This window comes from Nomascus leucogenys, chromosome 23 (assembly GCF_006542625.1).
Source record: "Nomascus leucogenys isolate Asia chromosome 23, Asia_NLE_v1, whole genome shotgun sequence".
NCBI lineage: Eukaryota > Metazoa > Chordata > Mammalia > Primates > Hylobatidae > Nomascus > Nomascus leucogenys.
This window is the reverse complement of record NC_044403.1, coordinates 26,735,854-26,761,063: the sequence shown is the minus strand read 5'-3', so window position 1 is coordinate 26,761,063 and position 25,210 is coordinate 26,735,854. Positions and strand designations below refer to the sequence as shown.

At 44.7% G+C, this 25,210-nt stretch overlaps 2 protein-coding genes across 2 annotated transcripts in view; both read right to left on the bottom strand.

The window, feature by feature from the left end:
- ANO2 (anoctamin 2) overlaps positions 1-13,094 on the bottom strand; it is a 376,891-nt gene extending 363,797 nt beyond the window's left edge. Inside the window, exon 1 of the mRNA XM_030804747.1 lies at positions 13,059-13,094. Coding sequence (XP_030660607.1) covers positions 13,059-13,080 — 22 coding nt within the window. The 5' untranslated portion in view covers positions 13,081-13,094. The remainder of the gene's footprint in view (positions 1-13,058) is intronic.
- Positions 13,095-16,713: 3,619 nt separating this feature from the next.
- VWF (von Willebrand factor) overlaps positions 16,714-25,210 on the bottom strand; it is a 178,833-nt gene continuing 170,336 nt past the window's right edge. Inside the window, exons 48-52 of the mRNA XM_030804480.1 lie at positions 21,341-21,439; positions 20,235-20,363; positions 19,686-19,725; positions 17,625-17,722; positions 16,714-17,041 (exon numbers count right to left, since the gene is read on the bottom strand). Coding sequence (XP_030660340.1) covers positions 16,853-17,041; positions 17,625-17,722; positions 19,686-19,725; positions 20,235-20,363; positions 21,341-21,439 — 555 coding nt within the window. The 3' untranslated portion in view covers positions 16,714-16,852. The remainder of the gene's footprint in view (positions 17,042-17,624; positions 17,723-19,685; positions 19,726-20,234; positions 20,364-21,340; positions 21,440-25,210) is intronic.

Below are 25,210 nucleotides of genomic sequence, written 5' to 3'. Positions count from 1 at the left end.
TGGGACCCTGCATTCTGCCCCGCCAGTCTCCACACCCTCTCTCCTGCTGGCTCCCTGGGGTCCCACCATACACCTCTCCTCTAGCACACCACGCTCCCCAGCCCAGCATCCTACATGCATTCTTCCCTCTGCCTGGACCACGCTTCCCTACACACTGTTCGTCTAGTTGCGGGCCACCTACTATTTTGGTCCTTAGGGACCCAGAAAATCCAAAGCAATCCATTCTTGCTTCAAAAAGCTGCTAATCAAGGTGTAAGACCGGAATATTCAGATACTATTAGCAAAGCTAATTTCCTTCCAACCTAGACATGAGTAAGGTTCCACAAGCTGGGTGGTGCAGGATTGGGAGGAGGTGCAGGCCACGAGGACCCATGTGATGTTGTCGGAGGAAGGCCCCGCCACCAGCACACTGCCCCAAGACAAGCCCTTTCTCTGAGCTTAGTTTTTACTTCCGTGATTTGGCGGAAGGTGTCATTATTATATCTTTTCCTCATAAAGTGAGTGTGATGATACAGTAAGAGAAAAGATTAACATTCCTTGGAAGTACATGAGCTATGAGAAATGCACAGGATAATTATCAAACCCTACTTCAGGACGTCCGTGCTGCCTCCTTCATCTGCCTCTTCTCCACTTCATTCCAGCTGCTCTGCTTCAAGTCCCTGGAATTCCCTTTCTCTCCCAGCCCACTGCCTGTTCACCAGCCACTTCCTCCGGAAGCTTCCCCAGACTAAGCAGGAGAACCACTGGCTGTCTGTCCCCACCATTAGTACAAGTGGATTTACTAATCAGGGATGACCACACGTTTTTTAATCCTTTAGGTACAGTCTTGGCTGTTTCATATCAGTGGCCTCAGGCAAGACCTCTGTCCCTTCTCATTGGAGCCAACCTCACCACCTCGCAGGACTGCAGGTACCTTAGGTCATTCTACAGAGGCAGATGAAGAAGGGGCAGGATCAGAGACGTTGAGAGAAAAGAACAGACTGAAAGATGGAGAGGCACAAATCCCAATGAAAAAATAGGTGAAGGCTGTTTTCAGAGTCTCCCCAAATCAGTCCTTCCGAAATCTCCTTTCTGAGCCTGCCCAAAGCCCCTCCTCAGCTTCTGTGCCCCGTATTCCACCCTCCACTGTCCATCTACCATCGGGGCTTCCAACGACCATTTCCTCATTTAACCACTGGCTCTTTTGCTAATCAGCTAATTTACACCAAAGTACAAACAGCCCATGCTGACATCCTAATATTGGTAAAAAGCATTTTGAAAACATTAAAAGGTTCTGCAGATGGCAGGAGCCCACATGCTGATGGGGCAGAGGTCATAGCCTGAAGGCATCATCTCTAATGGGGTGAGGGGTAGGGGGCTGAGAGGCAGGAGTTCTGGCTGGGACCTCCAAATAATGCTACATCCCCAGACAGTCTGACAGGAACCTTCAAGGTCACTGCATAAGCCAAGAGCTGGAAAGGCCCTTCTGAACAGGGGAGAGGGGCAGGCACAGAATGTGGAGAGCTGGTAAGAGTGACAGAAGCTTGGGCATGTAGCTGACAGTGGAAACACCAAAGCCAAGGAGACCAGGAGACACAGTCAGGAGCAAGACAGGGCCAGATTGTGCAGAGAAAGGGCAGAAAGTGAGTTCACTAGGCATGGAGTGGGGGGCAAGGTGAGTCAGCAGGGACCTAGGCAGCTTCCAGAGCCTCCAAGAGAGACCAGCAGCAGGAGGAGGAGGTGTCCTGAGGGAACTGGACTTCCGGGCAGTTGGGCTTTTCCTCTGAGTTTCCCTCTTGGCATCATTACTGTCTCATTCCTAACTCCTGTTGGCTGAAGTATGAAGGGCCCTGAAATGAAGGGCCACCTCCATCCCCAACCTCCCAAAGCCACTGCTTCCAGCAAAACCAGACAGGCCCAGGGCTGCCCTGCGGGGAGACAGAGCATCCGCACTCTCCCAGGCTTCTGCACTAGTCTACTTTCCTTCCTCACTAGTCTACTTTCCTTCCTCACTAGTCTACTTTCCTTCCTCACTAGTCAACCTTCCTTCCTCACTAGTCTACCTTCCTTCCTCACTAGTCTACCTTCCTTCCTCACTAGTCTACTTTCCTTCCTCACTAGTCTACCTTCCTTCCTCACTAGTCTACTTTCCTTCCTCACTAGTCTACTTTCCTTCCTCTCTAGTCTACTTTCCTTCCTCACTAGTCTACCTTCCTTCCTCACTAGTCTACCTTCCTTCCTCTCTAGTCTACTTTCCTTCCTCACTAGTCCACTTTCCTTCCTCTCTAGTCAACCTTCCTTCCTCACTAGTCAACCTTCCTTCCTCACTAGTCAACCTTCCTTCCTCACTAGTCTACTTTCCTTCCTCACTAGTCTACCTTCCTTCCTCTCTAGTCTACTTTCCTTCCTCACTAGTCTACTTTCCTTCCTCTCTAGTCAACCTTCCTTCCTCACTAGTCAACCTTCCTTCCTCGCTAGTCTACTTTCCTTCCTCGCTAGTCTACTTTCCTTCCTCACTAGTCTACTTTCCTTCCTCAATAGTCTACCTTCCTTCCTCACTAGTCTACTTTCCTTCCTCACTAGTCTACCTTCCTTCCTCTCTAGTCTAATTTCCTTCCTCACTAGTCTACTTTCCTTCCTCTCTAGTCAACCTTCCTTCCTCACTAGTCAACCTTCCTTCCTCACTAGTCAACCTTCCTTCCTCACTAGTCTACCTTCCTTCCTCACTAGTCTACCGTCCTTCCTCTCTAGTCTATTTTCCTTCCTCTCTAGTCTACCTTCCTTCCTCTCTAGTCTATTTTCCTTCCTCTCTAGTCTATTTCCCTTCCTTACTAGTCTGCCTTCTTTTCTTATTAGTCACTTTCCTACCAGTCTTCTTTCCTTACTAGTCTATCTTCTTTCCTTACTAGTCTACCTTCTTTCCTTATAGGTCTTCCTTCCTTGTGATTACCTAGGGCTTGATGGAAGGAATCACATTCTGTTTCGCTTTAATTCCCAATGTTTTATACAACACCTGGCAAGTTAAATGGGTCTGCAATGAATGAACAGAGATGTGAAATACTGCATATATATCATCCCCACCCCAACCTCCCAAAGAATGGTCAGTTGTTGTGCTTGGAGCCTGGCATGGTGGTGTGGGTAATGGGGGTATAGGGGGAAGGCAGCAGTGGATGAGTGTTGGGAGATAAAGTGGTCCAGACAGGTAGGTGCGGACTCGATCATGAAAGACCCTGTATGTCATACACGACAATTTGGTCTTCATCCTAAAAAGAGTAGGCAACCATGGTCCTGCTCAAGGCATGCCCTGGTAGGAGCCTCAGAGAGACCTGGGTGCTTTCAGATTGAAGACCCTCCCCCCGGACCCCTCTTCAAGTGCCCTGGGCACTTCATTTCAGTTAGAATCAACATTTACACCCAGGTCTCATCCTGCTTCCTGCATGAATTGGACCCAGGACAACAGCCAAAAAATTTGAAGCTCCAGGCTTAAAATTTGGGCCCAGTTGCCCTCCTGATTACCCCACCCCTTGCCCCAGAGGTCCTGCAGAACAGCACTTCCCTCAGCCTCTGTATGCAGCCACAGTAACAGGACTGCTCTCCAGTTCCCTCCATACTCACACACACATAAAATCCATTTGCAAATCCGCCTTTTGGGCTCTGCTTGTCTTACAGCCTTGGCTCAGAATTAGCCCTCTCTCTCCAATGCACATGCCCCCCTTTCCTGATGATGCCACCACCACAGTTTGCATCCTTGCCTTGTTCCCCTCTGTTAGAAGTAAGCCGGTCTCCCTACTGCTAATCTTGCTTCTCTCCCATCCTGGGCTCACACCACAGCTATTATTACCATTTTGAAACAATCTCACCAAGTTAGTCCCATTCTGTGGCTTCCTACTCTTCTTAGGATGAAGACCAAATTGTCATATATGACATACAGGGTCTTTCATGACCGAGTCCGCACCTACCTGTCTGGACCACTTCATCTCCCAACACTCATCCACTGCTGGCCTTCCCCCTATACCCCCATTGCACACACCATCATGCCAGGCTCCAAGCACAGCAAATGACCATTCTTTGGGAGGTTGGGGTGGGGATGATATATATGCAGTATTTCACATCTCTGTTCATTCATTGCAGATCCATTTAACTTGCCAGGTATTGTATAAAATATTAGGAATTAAAGAGAACCAGAATGTGATTCCTTCCATCAAGCCCTAGGTAATCACAAGGAAGGAAGGCCTATAAGGAAAGAAGGTAGACTACCAGTAAGGAAAGAAGGTAGACTAGTAAGGAAGGAAGACTGGTGAGAAAGTGACTAATAAGAAAAGAAGTTAGACTAGTAAAGAAGGAAGGTAGACTAATGAGGAAGGAAGACTAACAAGGAGATAATCTCCAGAATGGGAGGAGAGTCAGCGTGAAAGTATGAAGGAGGATCCATGGAAGCAAAAGCCTTCAGCTCTCCCTAGAGCTGTCAGGGAGGCTCCCAGAGGACATGGCTTTTGCATGCATCTAGAAGAATTAACTAGGCATCTACCAATGGGCAAGGGAGGAAAGGAGACTCCAGAAAGAAAGGCAATGATTTGTATGATCCATTGCAATGGGCCTCAGGCCTGGCTGGTTGAGATCATGGCCCTCCTGAGAGCAAGGACTGCCAGCCTCCTCACCCTCCTTTTCTGCCTGCAGAGTCCCCAAAAGGGGCCAGCTACGTGGTGGGATTTGAGGGGCACAGAAAGTGCCCTATCTGGTGTATAGTGCACACTTCTTAACAGGGCCTACAAGACCCTTTACCATCTTTCTTGTCAGCCTTCCCAATGTCATCTCCTGCTAGTGACTCTCCTCTTGTGCACACAGCCACACATGCACAGAAACTCCAGAGAGAATGAACTGCCTGCAGCTCCCAGAAGGTGATCTGCTTTTTTATTTGCCCTTCTGCCTCTAAAGTTCTCTCCCCAACCATACAACCACCCCAAATTCCACTCTGTTAACAAGGTTCACAATTTATTATAATGTTAAAAGGTTTTAAGCAAGAGAACAACATAATTAGATTACATTAGAAAGATGGCCCTGGCTGTAGTGAGGATAAATGAGGTGCCAGGAGAAGGATGGATAAATGGATGGGTGGGTGGGTGGATGGACAGGTGGGTAGGTGAATAAATGGATGGACAGATTCCTAACTGCTTTTCTGATACAGGTACCCTTTATAAAATTCACAAAATTTTATTTCACTGGTCACACTGCTACTCAAAACTTCCATTGTCTTGAGGCTCACAAACAACTTGGCATTCAAAGACTTACACAGCTGACTGTTAATGTCTCTGCTGCCAAATCCCTCCATCAGACAAGAACATTCCTCTTTAGCCAAACCTGTCCCCAGACTGATGCTCACTTTGTGCCTCTGCCTAGGCAGTTACTTCTGTTTGGCATGTCCTCTCCACTAAGCTAAGTCATACCCAGGTAAAGTCCTACTCCTATACCAAGCCTTCCCTAACCACTGAAGGAAGTCCTCTAGAAGTTCAGATTTGCCTTTTATATCTTTGTATTCCTAGCACAGGACTCTGGATGCAATAAGAGCTCTAAAAGCTTTTGGAGGTAACGATGTAGGGAATTGAGGAATCCTTTCTTGTGAGTGAATTTTGAAACAGGATGGATTCCCCTGTGCTGAACTGAACATAGAACTGCCCTACCAATAACAACTACAACACTAATCGCTGACACTTTACATGTGTCAGACACTGTTTTAAACACTTTGCATGTATCAATTTATGTAATCTTCACCATAACCCTGAGGTAGGTACCACTGTTGTCATCATTTTATTGATGAGGAAACTGAAGCACAGAGAGGCCAGGTAAGTTGTCCAAGATCACCAGCACACTCAGTCCATACTTTTCACCACTAAGCAATGCTGTGCAAAAGGAGGACGAATGGCCAACACTACTTGGTAAATCCCTTCCTGGCTGGACATTCTTAACATCCCTCACCCTTTAAAAAGGCCTTTTTACAAATAGCATTTATAGTCAATGATCAGACCCAAGATCCTAACAGTTAAGACCAAGAGAATAAGAATAAGAGAGAATTATCTTATTGAGTATGTAATCGAATAAGAAATTCATTTCAGGAAGTACTTCTCTCAATGACAAAATTTACAAATTAGGACTTGGATGAGTTGCCTAAATGAAACCTACTCATTGGCAGCCCATCCTACACTTTGGTTTGGAGTATGGCTGATGAGATTAAGGTAAAAATGCCCTTCCTTATATGTCATGAGGAAGTAGCCAGTGTAAAACATAAAATTGGTCAAAACTGGTCTGTTCGCTCATTAATTATAACCTGTTTTGCAACAGATTTGCTCTGTTTGCTCTTCCATTGACATCCCATTCAATGGGTTCCCTCCATGTCCCTCATCATTCTCCGCCACCCATAAACATCTCCCATCTCTTCCTCCTGATTGTAACCAAGATTAATGATATCTTTCTTATTCTCATCTCTCCAAAGAAGGAATAGGTTTCTCCTACCCAAAATGGACTGGGACTGAGGTTAAAGCCTAAAACAGCTCTTCCAATCATAGCTCCCACTCTTAGGCTACTGAGGTCTTTGGAACTGGGTGAGATTCTGGGGGCTATGGAAGGATGCAGCAGACATGAGGGATAGGCAGAAGAACTGAGGCAGGAGAATTGCTTGAACCCAGGAGGCGGAGGTTGCAATGAGCCAAGATTGCACCACTGCACTTCAGCCTGGGCAACAAGAGCAAAACTCTGTCTCAAAAAGAAAAAAAACAAGATAAGCTAAGATCCCAACCTTTTTTCTTGTCTTGAGGTAGGCCACAGAAGCACCTGTAACCAAGGCCAATATTTTTTTAAAAAAATAATTTTGTGCCCAGGCAAGGTGGCTCAGGCCTGTAATCCCAGAACTTTGAGAGGCCGAGGCAGGTGGATGATGAGGTCAAGAGATCAAGACCATCCTGGCCAACAGAGTAAAACCCCATCTCTACTAAAAATACAAAAATTAGCTGGGTGTAGTGGCGCGCACCTGTAGTCCCAGCTACTCGGGAGGCTGAGGCAGGAGAATCGCTTGAACCCAGGAGGCAGAGGTTGCAGTGAGCTGAGATGGCACCACTGCACTCCAGCCTGGTGACAGAGCAAGACTCCGTCAAAAAAAAAAAAAAAAAAAAAACTCTGTGTTTCCTCAAGAATACTTGATTCAACATAATCAAAAGCTCCAGAATTCTAAACCACAAAGCACAGAAGAGATGACTTTGCCTAGAAGTTTCTCTCTGCTCCTCTTTTCAACATTTCAATTTGAGCACCTACTCAATGAAACACCCATTCATTGGGCACCTACCATGTGTCAGGCTGCAGTAAGGATCAAAGATGAGTTAGATCCATCTTCCATCCCTGCCTTTGAGTATCTCTCCCCACCTGTGGCATGCAGAAGTGTGAGGTGGGTTAAATCTGCTGGGTTGGTGGAAATTTTGGAAAGGCAGTGTTGAGTAAGGCTTAGAAGTATGGAGATTTGACATGAACAGTCACTCAGTGGACTGGGTTAATGCTCTTATAAGTAATTTATTATCATCCACACCAATGGTGAAGGATACTATATGAGTCACAGTAATGCCATTCCTGTTTTCTGAAAGGTAGAAAACACATGGAAAAACAGGCATGGAAGGCTTCCAGGGGCCAGGGCCAGAAGTAGCACATGTCACTGTTCAGATTCCTTTGGCTAAAATTCAGTGTCATAACTAATTGTAAGGGAGGCTAGGAAATAAGGTCGAGCTGTGTGTTCAGGAAGAAGAGGAGAACATGGATTTTGGTAAGCAGCTAGTAATCTCTGTTACAGAGGCCTACCAAAAATGAAAAGCTTGGTGTGGCATATTCACACCTTATATTGTGTTAAAGTTATACATTTCCACATTTATCTCCCCAAGTAGGCTCTGAGATCCAGTTCAGCGCCCAGGACAAGGCAGGGATATGTAAATGCTTATTAAATGGTTTTTAAATCAATGGATGGATGGATGGATGGATGGATAGATGGATGGATGGATGGATGGTGAGCTTGTGTGACAGTGTTGGCCAACTGATTCTGTTGCTTCTTGAGGCTCCTCCTGGAATGCCACACATCGATGTTGTCAATTTAGAAAAAGATGCTTGCCTTCCCATTTGATATGGAAGATGGACATGCCTCCAGTACACCTATAAACTGGATCAAATCATTTAGGCACAAGTTAACTACATTTAGCAGCATTTAGCATTTGAATTTAGATTGTATAGAACCCATTCCTGCACCTTCTGATTCTTAAACTGGTATTATCACCAGTTCTCTAACGTATGTTTTAAAAGTCGAAGAGCCACACAGCAGCTGTCCAAGTGGAGGGTCCTCCCCATCATTGAGGCACACACTTCTAAGACCAGGAAGCCTAAGCATGCTCGGGGGTTTGCAGGCAGAGGAGCTTTTCCTTCTCCAGTGACAGGCTTGTCTTGCTCCTGGGTTCATGCAAAACCACAATAATACACTACTTCACATCCACAAGGATGGCTATAATAAAAAGATGAATAATAACAACTGCTGGTGAGTTTGTGGAGAAATCAGAACCCTCATAAATTGCTGGTGGGAATGTAAAATGGTACAGCCACTTTGGAAAATCGTCTGACAATCAAAGTTAAACATATGACCCAGCAATTCTTCTCCTAGGTATATGCCCAAGAGAACTAAAAAACAGGTACACACAAAGACTTGTACTTGAAAGTTCATAGCAGTATCATTCATAGTAACCAAAACTAAGACACACAAATGCCCACGGACTGGCAAATGGATAAACAAAATGTAGCCTATCCACCCAAGGAAATAGGCTTCAGCTATAAAAAAGAATGAAGTACCGATATGTGTAACAATACACCTTACCCTTAAAAGCATTATGCTAAGTGAAAGAACACAGACACAAAATGCCACATACTGTATGGTTCCATTTACATAAAATGTGTAGAATAGGCATATCCATGGAGACAGAAAATGGATTCGTGGTTGCCAAGGGCTAGAGGGAGGGAGGAAAAATGAGTGACTGCTATTGAGTGTGACATTTCTCTTTAGGATGATGCAAATGCTTTAAACTAGATTGTGGTGATGGTTGCACAACTCTGTGAATATACCAATAGCCACTGAACTGGACACCTTTAAAGGGTAAATTTTATGGTATGTGAATTGTATCTCAATAAAGCTGTTTTTCAATGGAATTCCTAGAATTAAAAATTACAATTATGAGAAAGAAAAATCCACTGGATGGGATTAACAGCAAACTGGAGACGGCAGAGAAAGGATCAGTGAAGTTAAAGATGGATCCAACAAAAGTAATCAAATCTAGAGCGCAGAGGACTAAAGATTGGAAAAATTTAACAGCACCACAGAAACTAGTGGGGCAATACTAAACATTGTAACATTCATGTGACTGGAGTTCCACAAAAAGAAGAGAAGAAAAGCAGATCAAAAAATAGTTGAAGAAGAAAAAAAATAAAAATAGTTGAATAAATAGTGGCTGAAGTCGTCTCAAAATTTGATAAAATACAATAACTTGTAATAACAGATTTAAGAAGCCCAGCAAACTCAAGTTAAAAAAAAAAAAAGAAAAGCACATCTAGATACCCCAGAGTCAAAATACTGAAAACCAAAACTGAATATCAAATCTTGAACACTACCAGAGTCAAAAGAGATTATACATTAATAAGATAATGAAGAATATTTAAATATGAATTTAGGCTAGCTTCTCATCAAAACAATGGAGACCAAAAGAGTGATACCCAGAGGGCTGGGGCTGGGGGTGGGAAAAAAAGCTGTCAAACCATTCATCTATATCCAATGAAGTATCCTTCAAAAATAAGGATGAAATAAAGACATTTTTCATAAAAACACAAGCTGAGAGAATGTCACCAGCAGAACTGCACCTCCAACAATGCTACAGGATGTTCTGTAGGCTAAAGGGAAAGGATAACAAATGGAAATGCGATTAAGAACTCTTCCTAGGAACTCTTCCTGATGGAGTGCCGCATATCCCTTTCTTACACAGAGAAGGAAAAAGAGACTCAGTGTCACTGCTCCAAACAGACTATTAGCCATTGAGTGTTCCCTATGACTAAGTCACTACTTTTAGGATTACAAGTTTAACTTATTAATTAGTTATGATATAAATTTCATGGTTTTCAAATAGCATTTTTTAAAGCGTAATGGGGTAGAATGGACCAGGAAAGAATAAGGCAAAAACATTCCTCTTTTAAAATTAAAAATAATATGATAAATTCCCACGTGATAAATAATACTCATTTTAAAAACCTACTAAAGAAAATGTTGGGCAATGTCTTACATCAATATCACCACAAACTCGTGCTATTTCAGTGTAGATAAACCAGTCTCCTTTTATTAGATAATGACAGCCATGTTACTTACTGTCTTCCCTTTCCCTTTGAATGCCAGGAACACATGGCCTGAACCACAAGACCCCACACGACCTGGCTGGCTCTTACCTCTCTCCCTCTCAATCCCTCTGCTGCGGCCCTTAGCTTCCCCACACTATTCCTCCACAGCCCAAGCATCTCCTTGCCATGGGTTCTTTTGCCTTTACTTCCTTTGCTAGATAATTCTCCAGATATCTGCATGGCTTGTTCCTTCATTTAATGCAATCTCTGTTCAAATTCATCTCCTAAGAGAGAGGCCTTCGCTAACCACTTAGCTACAAATAGTGATGGAGAACAGACATTTCTCAAAAGAAGATATATAAACAGCCAACAAACATATGAAAAAATGTTCAGCATCACTAATCATCAGGGAAATGCAAATTAAAACCACAGTGAGATACCCCACCTTACTCCTGCAAGAATGGCTATAACTAAAAAGTCAAAAATTTTAATAGATATCGGCATGGATGTGATGAAAAGGGAACACTTTAACACTGCTGGTAAGAATGTAAACTAGTAGAACCACTATGGAAAAACAGTATGGAGAGTCTTTAAAGAACTAAAAGTACAACTACCATTAGATCCAGCAACCCCACTACTGGGTATTTACCTAAAGAAAATGAAGTCATTATATAAAAGAGACACATGCACATGTATGTTTATAGCAGCTCAATTCACAATTGCAAAGATAGGGAACCAACTTAAGTACCCATTAACCAACGAGTGGATAAAGAAAATGTGGGGTATGTGTGTTTGTGTGTGTGTGTATATGGAATACTACTCAGCCTTGAAAAGAAACAAAATCAATCTTTTGCAGCAAATTGGATGGAGCTAGAGGCCATTATTCTAAGTGAAGTAACTCAGGAATGGGTAACTAAATATCATATGTTCTCATTCATAAGTGGGGGCTAAGCTATGAGGATGCAAAGACATAAGAATGGTATCATGGACTTTGGGGACTCAGTGGGTAAGGTTGGGAGGAGGGGTAAGGGATAAAAGATTACATATTGTGTACAGTGTACACTGCTGAGGTGACAGGTGCACTGAAATCTCAGAATTCACCACCAAAGAACTTATCCATGTAACCAAAAACAAAACCCTGTACCCTAAAAACTACTGAAATTTTTAAAACAATTTTTAAACAATACAGATGGATTCTATTGTGTACTAGAGGCAATAACGCCGTCCCTAGCAGCCAAATACCTGCTATGCATGTGCTCTAGCAATGTCATGCATAGGGTGGGATGGGCTTCTCTCAGCCCACAGAAGGGGTCCACAGAATGGGTAGCTTTCCAGAAAATTAGGTCTTTGTTACAGAAAATAATAGACACACTCCCCAGTAGGCCCAAATGCCTCTCACCCTGCAGCCTTGCCCCACAATGGAAGATGAAGAGATGGCACACCTGGAAACTGGACTAGAACTTGAGGTGTGTGTTTGGATCCCACCCTTATCCCTCACACAGCCTCTACAATCAACCAGCAGAGTGGCTCTGGTACCCACATAGAGGCAACTCAGAGAGCAGAAGCAGTTGCTGGAAAGGATCGAATCAGGTGCTTGGCTCCGGAAATGACGGGTGCACGTTAAGACACACTGAGAGGAGCAAATGAGCCCTGGATGCCCAGGAGCAGAGCCAGGGTGACAGAGAGACTGGGCAGGGGCTCTGATACCAGGTCCCAAGGACAAAGGCCAGGCAGGTGGAGGGCCAAGATGACCACAGTCCTCTGGAAGCACCTTCACCTTGTCTAAGATCCTCCTTCCACCTGCCACCTGCCTTTGGGCTGAGATCTGACCTTGCTCAGTGGGACCTTCTGTCCCAGAAGAGGTCCCACATGGTCCCGGGGTGGTATTTCTCCACATCTGCTCACAAAGTATCAGGACTGTGACTGACACCACCTCCCAGTCCACTCAGCTCATTGTTCATGCCAAAGGAGCGGGCGCCTCCCTCTTCATGCCTGTCTCAAGAATGACCAGAAACACAACAGCCGACAAAGTCCCCGTCCCAGGCAAAGTCAGTCCTGCCCAAAAGCAATAAAATAACGTCTTCCTTCTCCATACTCCACTTCAATTTGCTTTTCTTCTAAGAAAAGTCCCTAGGGAAGGTACAGCTGTGTTTCCCTGCAGCCTGGCGTTTAAATGCCTGATCTTGGAACCCTTCCTGAATGCGGTTTGGGGTAAGATACTGGAAGAAACTTCTGAAACTGAGAGGCCACTCCAGGGATGCCAAAGTCAAATTTGCTCTGTCCTCAGCGGACTGTTGCCGAGTTAAACCCACTACGGCTGGTTGTTTACTTATTGTTTACTTACCCTCAGATGCTGTAGGCTAAACGTCCCCAGGACTTCTAACAAGGAGAGGCAACATCAGAGGTGGGGATTGGTAACCAATCACGGAAAAGCGGCCGCCCCAAACCTCTGTTGTCCTACCTTCCCTCTCCTTGATTTAAAAAAAAAAAAAAAGTCCCGGAAATTACACAGACGTCCCTCAGAGTCCCTACCCTGGGAAAACGGGGTCAACTTCCCGCACCACCCTGCCCAGGCTCCCTTGGGGGTCACCAATTCCGAAGGGTGGGAGTTCGGAGGCCGCCTCCTTCACTCCCTCCCTCCTACCACCTGTAGGAGACCAGGACCAGGGTCCAGCCGGGAAACTCACCACGCGGCCCGGGAGTAGCCATGATGCGGACGCAGACCCCGCGCGCTTCTGGGCAGGCTTACGCCGCCGCGGGGCTAATTCCATCGCGGCTCAGCTGCGTCCCGGCGCGCCCGCCCCTCGCCGGCTGCCGCCTCCCCCTCCCCCATCCCTCCCGGCCGCCGGCGCCGCGCAGCCAGAGCCCAGCTCTCCCCGCTGCGCCCTGGACGCCCGGGCGCTGAGAACGGGGCGTCGAGAATGGAGCGCGGTCCCGCGGCCGGGTTGAGTCCACGACCCACTCGGGTCCGTGGGGCTGAGGGGCGAGAAAGTAAACGCTCCCTGCTCCCCCAGAGCCGGGGCGACGCCCCACAACCTGCTTCGAGTGTAAAAATTCAGCCAGATTATCTCATGAACTGTCTGGCTTATTAGTTTCCAGTCCTGCCAGCAAAGCCTCCTTCCCGCCGCTCCAAAGGGTCATCCACTGACCAAGGGTTAGCCCTGGGGCGGGAGTGGGGGCGTGCCCCTGGATGGCGGATTCCCCACACCTGTCTCCACACTAGGTGGAGACCAGCTGTCCTCACTTTCCCCTAGGTTAAGCAGGACGAAAGGGAGAAGAGGCAGGTAGTAGGTGCACGAGGGACCGCAGAACAGAAGGAGGGGCTGCCAGAGGCAGGAGGAGGGGTCCGTTTTATAAGAGCTCTCCCATGAGACGCTAGGAGGGTTAAGGAGGGTTGAGGGCATAGATTATGGAAGCTCCATCCCCAGAGGGCAAGAGGAGTGCCATCTCCCCGGGACAGTTCACGTACCTGGGCAGGGGGATGGGAGGGAAAACCTCCAAAGGGCCCTTCTGCCTGATGGAATCTGCAACTCCAAGACGCACAGAAGTAAAACAAGTTCATTAATACCATGGACCCCCAAAATGAAGAAGTACTATATTAAGTATGCCATTTGTGATCGCTGACCTTCAGGCATGAAAATTTTCTCTCCTATATTGATAAAGTAGGCTGGTCATGATAGATCCCACTTTATACAGAAGGAGCCTGGGGAAGCAAAGGGGAGTAAGTGACACCACAGTCGAGCGCAGAGCAGAAGGAAAGCCACAAGATGTGATGTCCCAACCCAGGGCTTTATTCCATCCACTGCAAGTACTACCGGCTAATGCTTCTACAGGACTTCCTCTCCACCCAACACCCTTCTCAGTGCTTTCCCTATGGTGGTTATTTTAATCGTAACAATAAGTATATGAGGCAATCACTGCAGTGTGCCCATTTGACAGATGAGAGGACTGCAGTGTTAAATGTCAAGTAACTTACCTCTAAGAGGATCCTAGGATTCCAAAGCAGGCAGCCTGCCCTGGAGTTTGTGGCATAACACTCTGCTATTCTGCTCCTTTCTATCCCTAACAACCGCTTTCTCCCTGTCTACTTCCAGGGACCATTCTCATGTCTTTTCAATCCCCAAACGATTGAAAAATGGTCACCATTGCTCCTTCACTCATTCCCTTTCTTCTTTCCCTCCAGCATTTTCTTAGTCTCTGTATACTCCTTCCTTGAGACTACCCTTAAAACATCCACTTTGGGGCACTCTGTCTTACCTGGTCTGAGGGTGAGTAAAAAAGAGGGTCCCTGAAACCACGTACAGATGGTGCCTTTGGGATACCTGTAAATAAAAGAAGACGGCCGACACACCGCTCTGCACACACTAGCTCCACCAGTTTCTCTTCCTGCATCCTTTTTACCCAGCTCCCTTCCATTGTTTTGGGTTTTTTTTTAATAATCAAAACATGCAGTTTTCTGATGCAGCTTTTTTCTTGATGGTAAAATGACATATCAGTAAACATGAGAAGTTCAAGCTAGCAAGACACAGGCAATTGGAAAATCAACGACCTAGGCTGCAGTGGTGGCCTTCCTGCTGAATTTCTCTGAAGCTCATGCCTCCAATAACACCTTGTCCCCAGCTAGTGTTAGGTGATCAGTCAGAAGAGTGACAGTTAATTCCCTGTCCCTGGATCTGGTTTCCTACCAACAGAGACCTTAGAGGCTACCCAAAGTTGGGAGTGGGGTGATGGATGGAGAGACAGCAACCTTTGAATTATTGAGTAGTTACAGAAAACTTCTATCCATTCTTCCTCCCTTCTGCCCCACTAAACTCCCCACCAAGCCTACTCAGCATAATCTATGCCATTTTCCTCTAATGTGGCTTCCCTTAAGGTTAAGCTCAGGCAATAACAGAAGTGGTAGAAACTTAGGGATGCAGCAGTCACTGGTCCCCATGTCAGCACGGGAAGAGTGTAAGCAACAGGGATCGTGTGGCTCTGATGGGGTGGCCTGGGAGTTCTTATCCAGGTGTCAAGGCACCTGGATTCTGAACCTGGCCCTGCCACCCAGCAGTTATGACCTTTGGCAAGTCACTTGAGTTTTCTGAGCTGCTTTCATCACTTGTAAAGGAGTAGAGGAGGAACAGTGGACTAGATGATGTCTAACTCCCTTTTGACTCCATTATCCGGTACTTTCAATGAGCTGAGTCTCTCCTGTGTCAAAAGTATTTGGAATGAAAATCAATTCTTCATCAAATTCTTGTAATCCAGGACATCCCCTTCTTTCTCATGGGCATTCTCCCCAGCAAGAGTCCCCACCATCTTGCCAGCATGTACATGAAAACTCTTCCATAAATTTTAAGGAAGGACCATCTCTAACTGCAAGTGACAGTACCTGTTAGTGATTTGGGGACTGGTTGATGTTTGGTGTTATCTACACCACTTCCTCTTCCACTGAAGGATGTCTGGAGTACATAGGACCTTGGCATCAAGCATAAAGCCTGAAAGAAACCCAGCTGGTCCAGCCCTCACCACAAGGAAATCCCTAATGCTCTGCTGTTAACATCAGAGTCTCTTATTCCCTACCGAAAGCTTTGATTTCCCCATTGTTATTCTCACCACTTCTTACATGATTATAGAGCAATTTACAGTTACCTAAGGACTTGCAGGCCTTATTTTAGGCTGTGGTTGTTTATCCTCACCACCTTATGAGTGAGACCAACATTCCTGTTTTCCAAATGAGGAAACTGAGTCTGAGAACCACTAAGGGGCTTGTTTGAGGCCACACAGCTGAGCGAGGGCCATTTGTGGAGCCCAGGTCTGCCTCCAGATCTGGGGCTCATGCCCTCAGGCTGAGTTGGGGGACCACACTACTGCACCTGCCAGTACCCTGTTTCCAGGTCCCCATCAGTCCTCAGCACCTCTCCCTCCCACAGGGGCCACTATGGGTACACAGGAACTCTGTGAGCCACGGGCTCGGAGAAATCCTTGCACATTTGGTCAGACCCCTTCTCCACACTGCCAGCCATGTGACAACAATAGTGTCTATCTCAGCAGGAGCCTGGCTCCAGGACCCACCCCTCTGCTATGTTCAGAAGCCCCTCCATTCGGAGACTGGAGAATCCAGTGTTCCTGGGAAAATCCCTTTTACTTTGTGCTGGGTTTCAGAAGAGGCCTACCCCATACTATGCCTTTCCCACCCCTGGAGGCAAAAACATCACTTATCCCCAGAGGTTGGCAGTATCTCGCACTGACACTGAGGCTTGCAGATGGGGCCTGTGCTTCCTTCCTCAGAACCAGTCTCAGAACTCAGCCCCTGCCCACCGTTGCCATTCAGCCCTACGACACAGTGCACCAGCAGCCTTTTGCAAGATAAGAGCTCAGCCTTTATTGTGGGCTCAGAAGGGCACAAGAGCAGAACATGCAGAGGACTGGCAGCACTCTGGCCTGGCCTGTCAGGCCAAGGCAGGCAGCAGCAGGCACCCATGCAGCTGCAGCAGCCTCACTTGCTGCACTTCCTGGGGGAGCATTTGCACTCCATGGCATTGAGAACCTCATGGTACACAACAGAGCCATTGGTGCAGTGCAGGGGCACCTGCATGGGCTCCGTCCGTGTCGGAGAGCAGCAGGAGCACTGGTCCTGCACGTCGTTGATGTCAATGGAGTACATGGCTTTGCTGGCACATTTGCCCTGCAAGAAAGCAGAGGAAGATGGGAGCTTCACAATGGTGGGAAGTCCTGGCCTAGGCAGGGCTCTGGGGCAGCCTGCTTTCTCCCTGACCCCTCCAAGCAAGGCAGGTCTGATCTCACCCAGAAGCACCCAGGACAGCTAGGCAATTTGTAAAGGAAGATCACAGGTCTGACATGTCCTCTCCTCTATGGTAATAATATCATACCACATCCCTCTAGCTGCAATTTTTATGCATGTTAATGTACAAAATGTTTTATGCCTGATTATGCATGTTTTATGCAGGAAATTTTTATATATGTTTGATTGATCTTCAAGAATGTGGCCCCCATCTTGCATATATAACTCTCCATTTTCTGTAAAGGATTTGTTAAGTCTTTCCTCCATTTTTGTTTTTTTCCTGGAGTCAAAAATTCCCAGTTACTTCAATAAAACATTTACTTAAAAAAAAAAAAATGTTTCCAGTTTATTTCCCTTCTCTTCCCTGCGAATTTTCCAGACCCTTCTAGAATGTAACTAAGGATAGGTATCCAAACACAGAGGCTCAGCCCTCCGCACCCAGGCCTTATTGAAGCAGAGCCCTTACCTGGCAGTAGTGGATATCCACCTCTACTTCGGACTTACAGCTTCCCACCTTGACATACTGCAGCCTGGCAGTGATGTCATTGCACTCAGGCTCCTCACCTATAGGACAAGTGAGAGGTGAAACTTGAGGACTGGCTGGGGTTCTAGAGAACACTCTTCAGCCCCAGTGCCCTCATTGGGCTGGAAATAGGTCCCTTTCACAGTAACCAAATAACCAAAGCCAGCCACAAGGAGGGAATTCAGTTATCCTGGTTCACCTCAGCTGTTCCTGGCCCAAAATATGCAGAGATATAGTTATTGCTGGGCTTAACTCACTTAATGGTACAATTTCAATTGCAGGAAGAGCCTAAATTCACTGTTATGGTGATGTAAAATGAGTAAGACTTGCCTTTATCTCACTGTAGACTCTAAAAACCAAATGGCTAAAGCAACCCTCTTGTGTTTGTAACTACATTCAGAAGGTAATGGGCAATGAAGTAGTCAATAAGTATAATTACTATCTGTTCATTCCTGCCTTGGGGTAAGAGGAAAGGCAAAGTCATGGTGATATAAGGGCATACCCTGCCTCTCTGGGGACCAAGAAGATCCCTAGGCACCTTTGTGAAGGCCTCTCTTTGGGTACTGCTGACTCCAGGTTGCTGACATGGGTTTCCTTTCACACAGGGGTTAGTGGCATTCAGATCTGAATCTCTACTTGGCCCACCGGGAATTCAAAAATTTAATCCCAGCTCACCATTCCAATCTGAACATTGAGAGTGTTCTAATCTTAGATGACTCCAAATCTAAATCAACCCTAACTACATATTAGTCTGTCTCCTAATTTCCAGATAATTGCATTGTAAAGGGAAAGCCTGCCAATTACATTAAGAGGATGAATTAAAAAAAAAAACATTTAGACCAGCATACTATATTATGTTGCTGTGGATTTAAAGCCCTGAGCCTGGCTTATTGTCCTTATAAAAGATCTCGAAGCCTCTTGAATGCGTTAACCAACAAAGACCCTTTGTGGTGGTTTCGTAGGTAACAGTCTCTTAATCAAATTCTACATGCAGTGTGCCTAGAGAGAATTCTTCTTCTCTGATGGTTTCCTGACTTCGCATTCTTAAAGCATTCAAATGGGAATCATAGAAAGACATGCTTTCAGAGTGTTTCCTCGATCTGAGATTTGGTTACAGAAATTGCAGGGGCTGTCAAGAATGAATGATTGAACACTGAAGGTATTCATGTTTTCACTCTTCCTTTCTCTATCTGTAAACAAGCATGGACCTGTGAACCCAGGACAAAAAAAAAAAAAAACCCTAATCTAAAACAAAAAATCTTAGTCCAGGCAAGTAATTCTATATTCAGAAACTATGGCATTAGCACTGGGATCCTGAAAGTTATCTGTGCTCATAAACACAAGCATGCATGGGAAGAACACTGCCTGATGTGCAGATTTGTGTCTCGTCTCCAAAGCTGCTGCTGTGAGCAATGAGAACCAATCAGCAGGACATAACTACGAGGTAAAGAGAAGCTCAGAGTGAAGAAGAGGGGGTGATAAACTTAGACCAGCCCCCACAGCACATGTGGGCTGTTGTCGGCCAGCTGGTGGCTTCGCTTTCTCTTTGAGATAGCTTTAGCACGCTCATGAATAGACACGTGTTGAGAGTCTACTCTGTCAAGATCATAGATCCAAGGTGCCTGTCTTCAAGAAGCTTTGGTTGGAGAGGGAACATATTGTCCCAGGATAGGACTATGAGCAATCAAAGATCCTCTGAGGGGAAAGGCACGTAAGAAGCTGGAGACAGGAGGGAGTTTGCAGGAAAAGGGGAAAGAGATTGCTCCATGGGCATCTAAAAGGGAGTTCAAGAGGGCAGTCTGATGACATCCAAGGAGGGGAGGCTGCTCCCTGCAAGACTGAACATAATGACTGACCAGTTGTCACGAAGTATCTTTCTGAAATAAAGCTTACTCCAAAGAACAGTCATGGGGCTTGCTAATGGGTTTCAAGGAGCAAGCTGCAAAGTGCCCCTAGACTTGCTCTGATGGGTTTCAAGGGACAAGATATTAGTAATGTACTCACATGTGTCACAGCAGGTGCCTGGAATTTTCATAATTTTACCCTAAGAAAACAGCAAAATTGCAGGTTAGGCACAAACAGTACAGAGTAGACAGCTTTCAGGTCACTCCGGGCCAATTTTTAGCTCTGAACTCACAGCCCAGTGCTTAAGTGCCCAGATGTAAACTCTGCTTTCCTATCATAAATGTGAGCAGCTTGACCACCCTACCTGACCAGGCTGAAACAATTTTGATTATTCTGAATTCTCTTCCAATTGAGTCATCAGGATCTTCATTCCCAGGAAGACTAAAAATCAGTTTGATCTCAGATCTTCTTATTCAAGAATCACACACTCAGCCTCCCTTAAGGAAAATATTTTTTAAAACATCTTATATTGCAGAGAATTTTATCTCTCCATAGGCTTTGATTTCGTAATCTCACTGATTCTTCAACTAGGCCAGAGATGTGCCTCAGACACTGAGAAATTATGCCAGAGCTGGGATGCACGCCATTCAGAAGGATCTTGTTCTTAGAGATTGAGACAGTAAAGAGGAAAGCAGGATGAGTACTCACTCCCTCAGCCAGACACTTGTGTTCATCAAAGGGTGGGCAGCCTGTGACCCTCTTCTCCCAGAAGTACTCTCCTCTCTCATTGACCTTGCAGAAGTGAGTATCACAGCCATCCTGGAGCGTCTCATCACGCTGGAAGGAAAGAGGAGTGGGTAAAGTCAGAGACAGTGTTTGGTTCACAAAGCCACTTCAAACCATGAGCTTGACTCCATGGAGTTGATGAAACAATCTGCAGAACCATGAAACAAGAACAAGACAGTGTATAATAAAGCCCCCACACCCAGAACACAGACAGAAGTGGAGTCCCAGTTTTATAGCTTGTATCTTATGAACAGGGCTGCTATGTAGACTCTTCCGACCAGTTAAATGCTTGAAGGATTGAGATATAGCAACAGCAAACTGACTAGTTGATAACTGAACTAGAGATGAATCAAGGGCACTACCTCCCAGCCCCACCTGCTAGTCCGGACTTCATAGATCAGAGTTTGTTTCACCCTGATGGCCTGTCCAGTCTTACAGACTCCCAAAGCTAGAGAAAATCTTAAAGATCAACCACCTCCAGGCCAGGCACGGTGGCTCACACCTGTAATCCCAGCACTTTGGGAGGCTGAGGTGGGCGGATCACGAGGTCAAGAGATCGAGACCATCCTGGCCAACATGATGAAACACTATCTCTACTAAAACTACAAAAATTAGCTGGGCGTGGTGGTGCATGCCTGTAGTCCCAGCTACTTGAGAGGCTGAGACAGGGAAATCGCTTGAACCTGGGAGGCGGAGGTTGCAGTGAGCCGAGATCGTGACATTGCACTCCAGCCTGGCAACAGAGCGAGACTCCATCTCAAGAAAGAAAAAAAAAAAGATCAATTGACTCCAAATCGTGAGGCCCTACACCAAGTACACTCTTGTCAAGAAGAGCAACAAAATAACTAAATAAGAGAAAATTCCGTGCCTGCAATAAGTCATCTATCTTTTCCTTATATAATCAGAAAGAAGTAGAAAAAGAAGCCAATACTGAACCAAACTTAGCCCCTCTTTCTTGAAGAAAAATTTCCAAAAAAGGAAGCAAGATGGTGATATGTGAGGGAGCCCTGCGTTCAGCTTGCTCCTACCTTCAGTGTCATGATCTGTCCTCCTCTTAGCTGAATGGTGCAAGCTGTAGGCAAACATCTCCCACAACATTCACCTGTGTTATTTTCTTCCTTGTAACCCTGTATCCAGAGGGGGAAAAAGCAGCCACAGTTAACCTCCTTAAAACATCCCAATTATAAGTAGGCTGATTTTGCTGGCCTTTCATCTCTCCCATCCAGTAGTTTCACCTAGAATTCAGAAAGTCAACATCCAACTCCAACCAGCTTTTGTCAGTTCTCAATCCCTTAGGTAGCATTCCTTCCCTCTGCATGTGTACATCTCACTCAAGTTGTAGCAGCCAGACCTATTAAATGAGACCTTTTCCCTGAGCTGCAGACTTACAAATTCAATTGTTTATTGGACAATTATTTTATTGTCATCTTGAGACTTGCATCCAAAAGGAAATTTGATTTTTGCCCCAAATCTCATCCTTCTCTGGTATTCCCTATTTTGGTAAGTGGTGTTAATCACCCAGTCTTTCAAACAAGAAATCTGAGAGTTATTCTTGACTTCCCCTTTTTTCTCATCCCCTGCTTATCACCAAATCTTGCCAAAAATGTATCTCAAACTCATCCATTGCTTGTCATGACCAGTCTCCTCTTTTATCATCGAGTCTAAATAACCATCATCTACCAGGGACTCTGGTAATAGTCTTATTTTTGTCTTCCTTCTTGCTCCCCTGCTACAGGTTACCACACATCTGCCAGAATGACCTTCTTAAAGCCTACGTCTACTCTTTTCACTCCTCAGCTTAGAAACTTTTGATGAAGTTCTGGCTCTAGTTATGGCACGATGGCTTGTATTGGACTGACCTTCCTGCAAATGATGATTATAAGCAATTGATGAAATATTTAAAGCAACCGTTCAAAATCACAAGAAGAAGACCAAAATCAAGAATAAAGTCTAGATTATTTGATCCTTGAAAAAAGGAACCATAACGGACAAGATTCATGTTTAAATGGCTTTTCCCATGAGGACCGTCTGTATGGCACTGGACAGCCGGAATTCAAGCAGAAAACTGTAGTTGTATCTGCCTGAGGACTCAGCAGACAGAGTTTGGAACTGCTAGAATAGCTGGAAACTAAAGGGGAAAACGTCAGAAAAGAGGAAGTCAGAAAGAAGAAGCCCCTAAATCTGCATATAAACTCCTCTGAACTCTTTGGTTGATCCCTTAATTATACATCTATAGGAGAGCCTACAAGAAGCCCAGAGACAAACAACAGCTGGAAAGCTCAAAGACCTGAGCAGAAATTTCAGTTGCCACACACCACGTGGGAGAGATTTTGCCATCTGAATTCTAACAAGTTGGAGGGGCTAGGTAAACACCTGGGTTTCTGCTGGAACTTCATAAGGGACGAGCCTTCAGAGTAAATAAACACTGTGTCTCAGGACTAAAATATTCAGCCTAGGGCTAAGAAAAATGCTGAAATAGCCGGGCGCGGTGGCTCACGCTTGTAATCCCAGCACTTTGGGAGGCCGAGGCGGGCGGATCACGAGGTCAGGAGATTGAGACCACGGTGAAACCCTGTCTCTACTAAAAAATACAAAAAATTAGCCAGGTGTGGTGGCGGACGCCTGTAGTCCCAGCTACTCGGAGAGGCTGAGGCAGGAGAATGGCGTGAACCCGGGAGGCGGAGCTTGCAGTGAGCCGAGATTGCACCACTGCACTCCAGCCTGGGCGACAGAGCGAGACTCCGTCTCAAAAAAAAAAAAAAAGAAAAAAAAAAAAGAAAAATGCTGAAATAGACCTTCCCTAATGTAGTTTAAAAATCAAGACTTCTATAGTTCAAAATGAACCACCAATAATCTAACCACATTCTAGAACCAAACTTAACCTTTATTATAAAGAAACAGCAGAATTAAGAGTCTCTTCGGCATATCTTCCACCAATGTCTAATAATAGTAAAAAAAAAAAAAATTCATGCAAAGAAATAGAAAAATTTGATCTATACCAAGAGAATTATCACTTAATATAAACAGATACAGAAATGGCCCCAATATTGCAATTAGCAGGCAGGAACTTTAAAATAACATAATGGAAAAATAGGGAATTTTAGGAACAATCTGGAAACTTTAGAAAAAAAATCAAATTGAAATCTTAGAACTAGAAAACACAATACTCTAAATGAAAAATTCACTGGATTGGATTAACTGCAGACAGGACACAAGAAAAGAAAAGATCCTTGAATTTTAAGACAGATCAATAGAAATTACGCAAACTGAAGCATAGAGAGGAATAAAGATGCAAAAAATATAAATATGGAGCCCCAGGGACCAGTGGAATAGTATCAATGGTTTAATAATCCTATATAGTCATGAGCCAAAAAACAATGTTTCAATCAACAACAGACGGCATGTATGACAATGGTCCCATAAAATTATAATGGAACAGAAAAATTCCTATCACCTAGTGACTTCGTAGCACAACACATTACTCACATGTCTGTGGTGACGCAGGTGAAAACAAACCTACCGTGCTGCCAGTCATGCAAAAGTATAGCACATACAATTATGTACTTGAAGATAATAAATGTTACTGGTTTATCAATACTTTAGAGATACTCCTTCTATTTATTAAAAATATAAAAAGTTAACTGTCAAACAGCCTCAGGTAGGTCCTGCAGGAGTATTCCAGAAGAAGGCATTGTTATCACAGAAGACGACGTCTCCATGAGTGTTAGTTCCCCTGAAGACTTCCCAGTGGAACAAGATGTGGAGGCAGAAGGCTGATATTGATTGTTCCAGCCCTGTGTAGGCCTAGACTATTGTGCGTGCTGAGTTTTCATTTTTAACAAAAAAGTTTAAAGATTAAAAAAATGCCGACAGTTCCACCTGTTTGGGAGGCTGAGGCAGAAGGATCAGTTGATCCCAGGAGTTTAAGCTGCAATGAGCCATGATAACGCCTCTGCACTCCAGCCTGGGTGACAGAATGAGACCCTGTCTTGAAAAAAAAAAGAAGTTAAAAAAATTAAAATTTTTAAAAATAGGAAAAAGCTTTTAGAATAAGGATATAAAGAAAAAATATTTTTGTGCAGCTGTACAATGTGTTTGTGTTTTAAGTGTTATTACAAGAATCAAAAAGCTTTTAAAATTTTAAAACTTTATAAGTAAAAAAGTTACAGTGAGCTAAAGTTAATTTATTACTGAAGAAAGAAAAATATTTTTTAGTAAAGTTAGGGTAGCCTAAGTGTACAATGTTTATAGACTATAGCAATGTCCTAGGTCTTCGCAGTGACCCACCACTCACTCTCTGACTCACCCAGAGCAGATGCCAGTCCTCTCAGCTCCATTCTTCGTAAGTGCCCTATACAGGTATGCCATTTTTATCCTTTATATATTTTTTACTGTACCTTTTCTATGTTTACATGTGTTTAGATATACAAATGCTAATCACTGTGTTACAGTTGCCTACAGTATTCAGCACAGTAACATGCCATGCAGGTTTGTCACCTGGGAGTAACAGGTTATACCATATAAACTAGTTGTGTAGTAGACTATACCATCTGGATTTGTATATGTGCACTCTACGATCTTTGCACAACAAAAATCACCTAACGATGCATTTCTTAGAACATATCCCCATTGTTAAGCAACACGTGAATGTACGTGTAATTAGAGTTTCAGAAAGACAGTAAAACAAAACAAAACAGAAAAAAATTAAAGAAATAATAACTGAATTTTTTTCTCAATTTGATCAGAAAATCAACCCACAAATCCAGGAAACTATGAATCCAAAATAGAAAAGATATGAAGAAAATTACACAAAAGCATATACTCAAGCTTCTGAAAACTAAAGAAAAACTGTTAAAGCATCCAACAGAAGGGGGGAAATGCATACAGGAAAACAACAA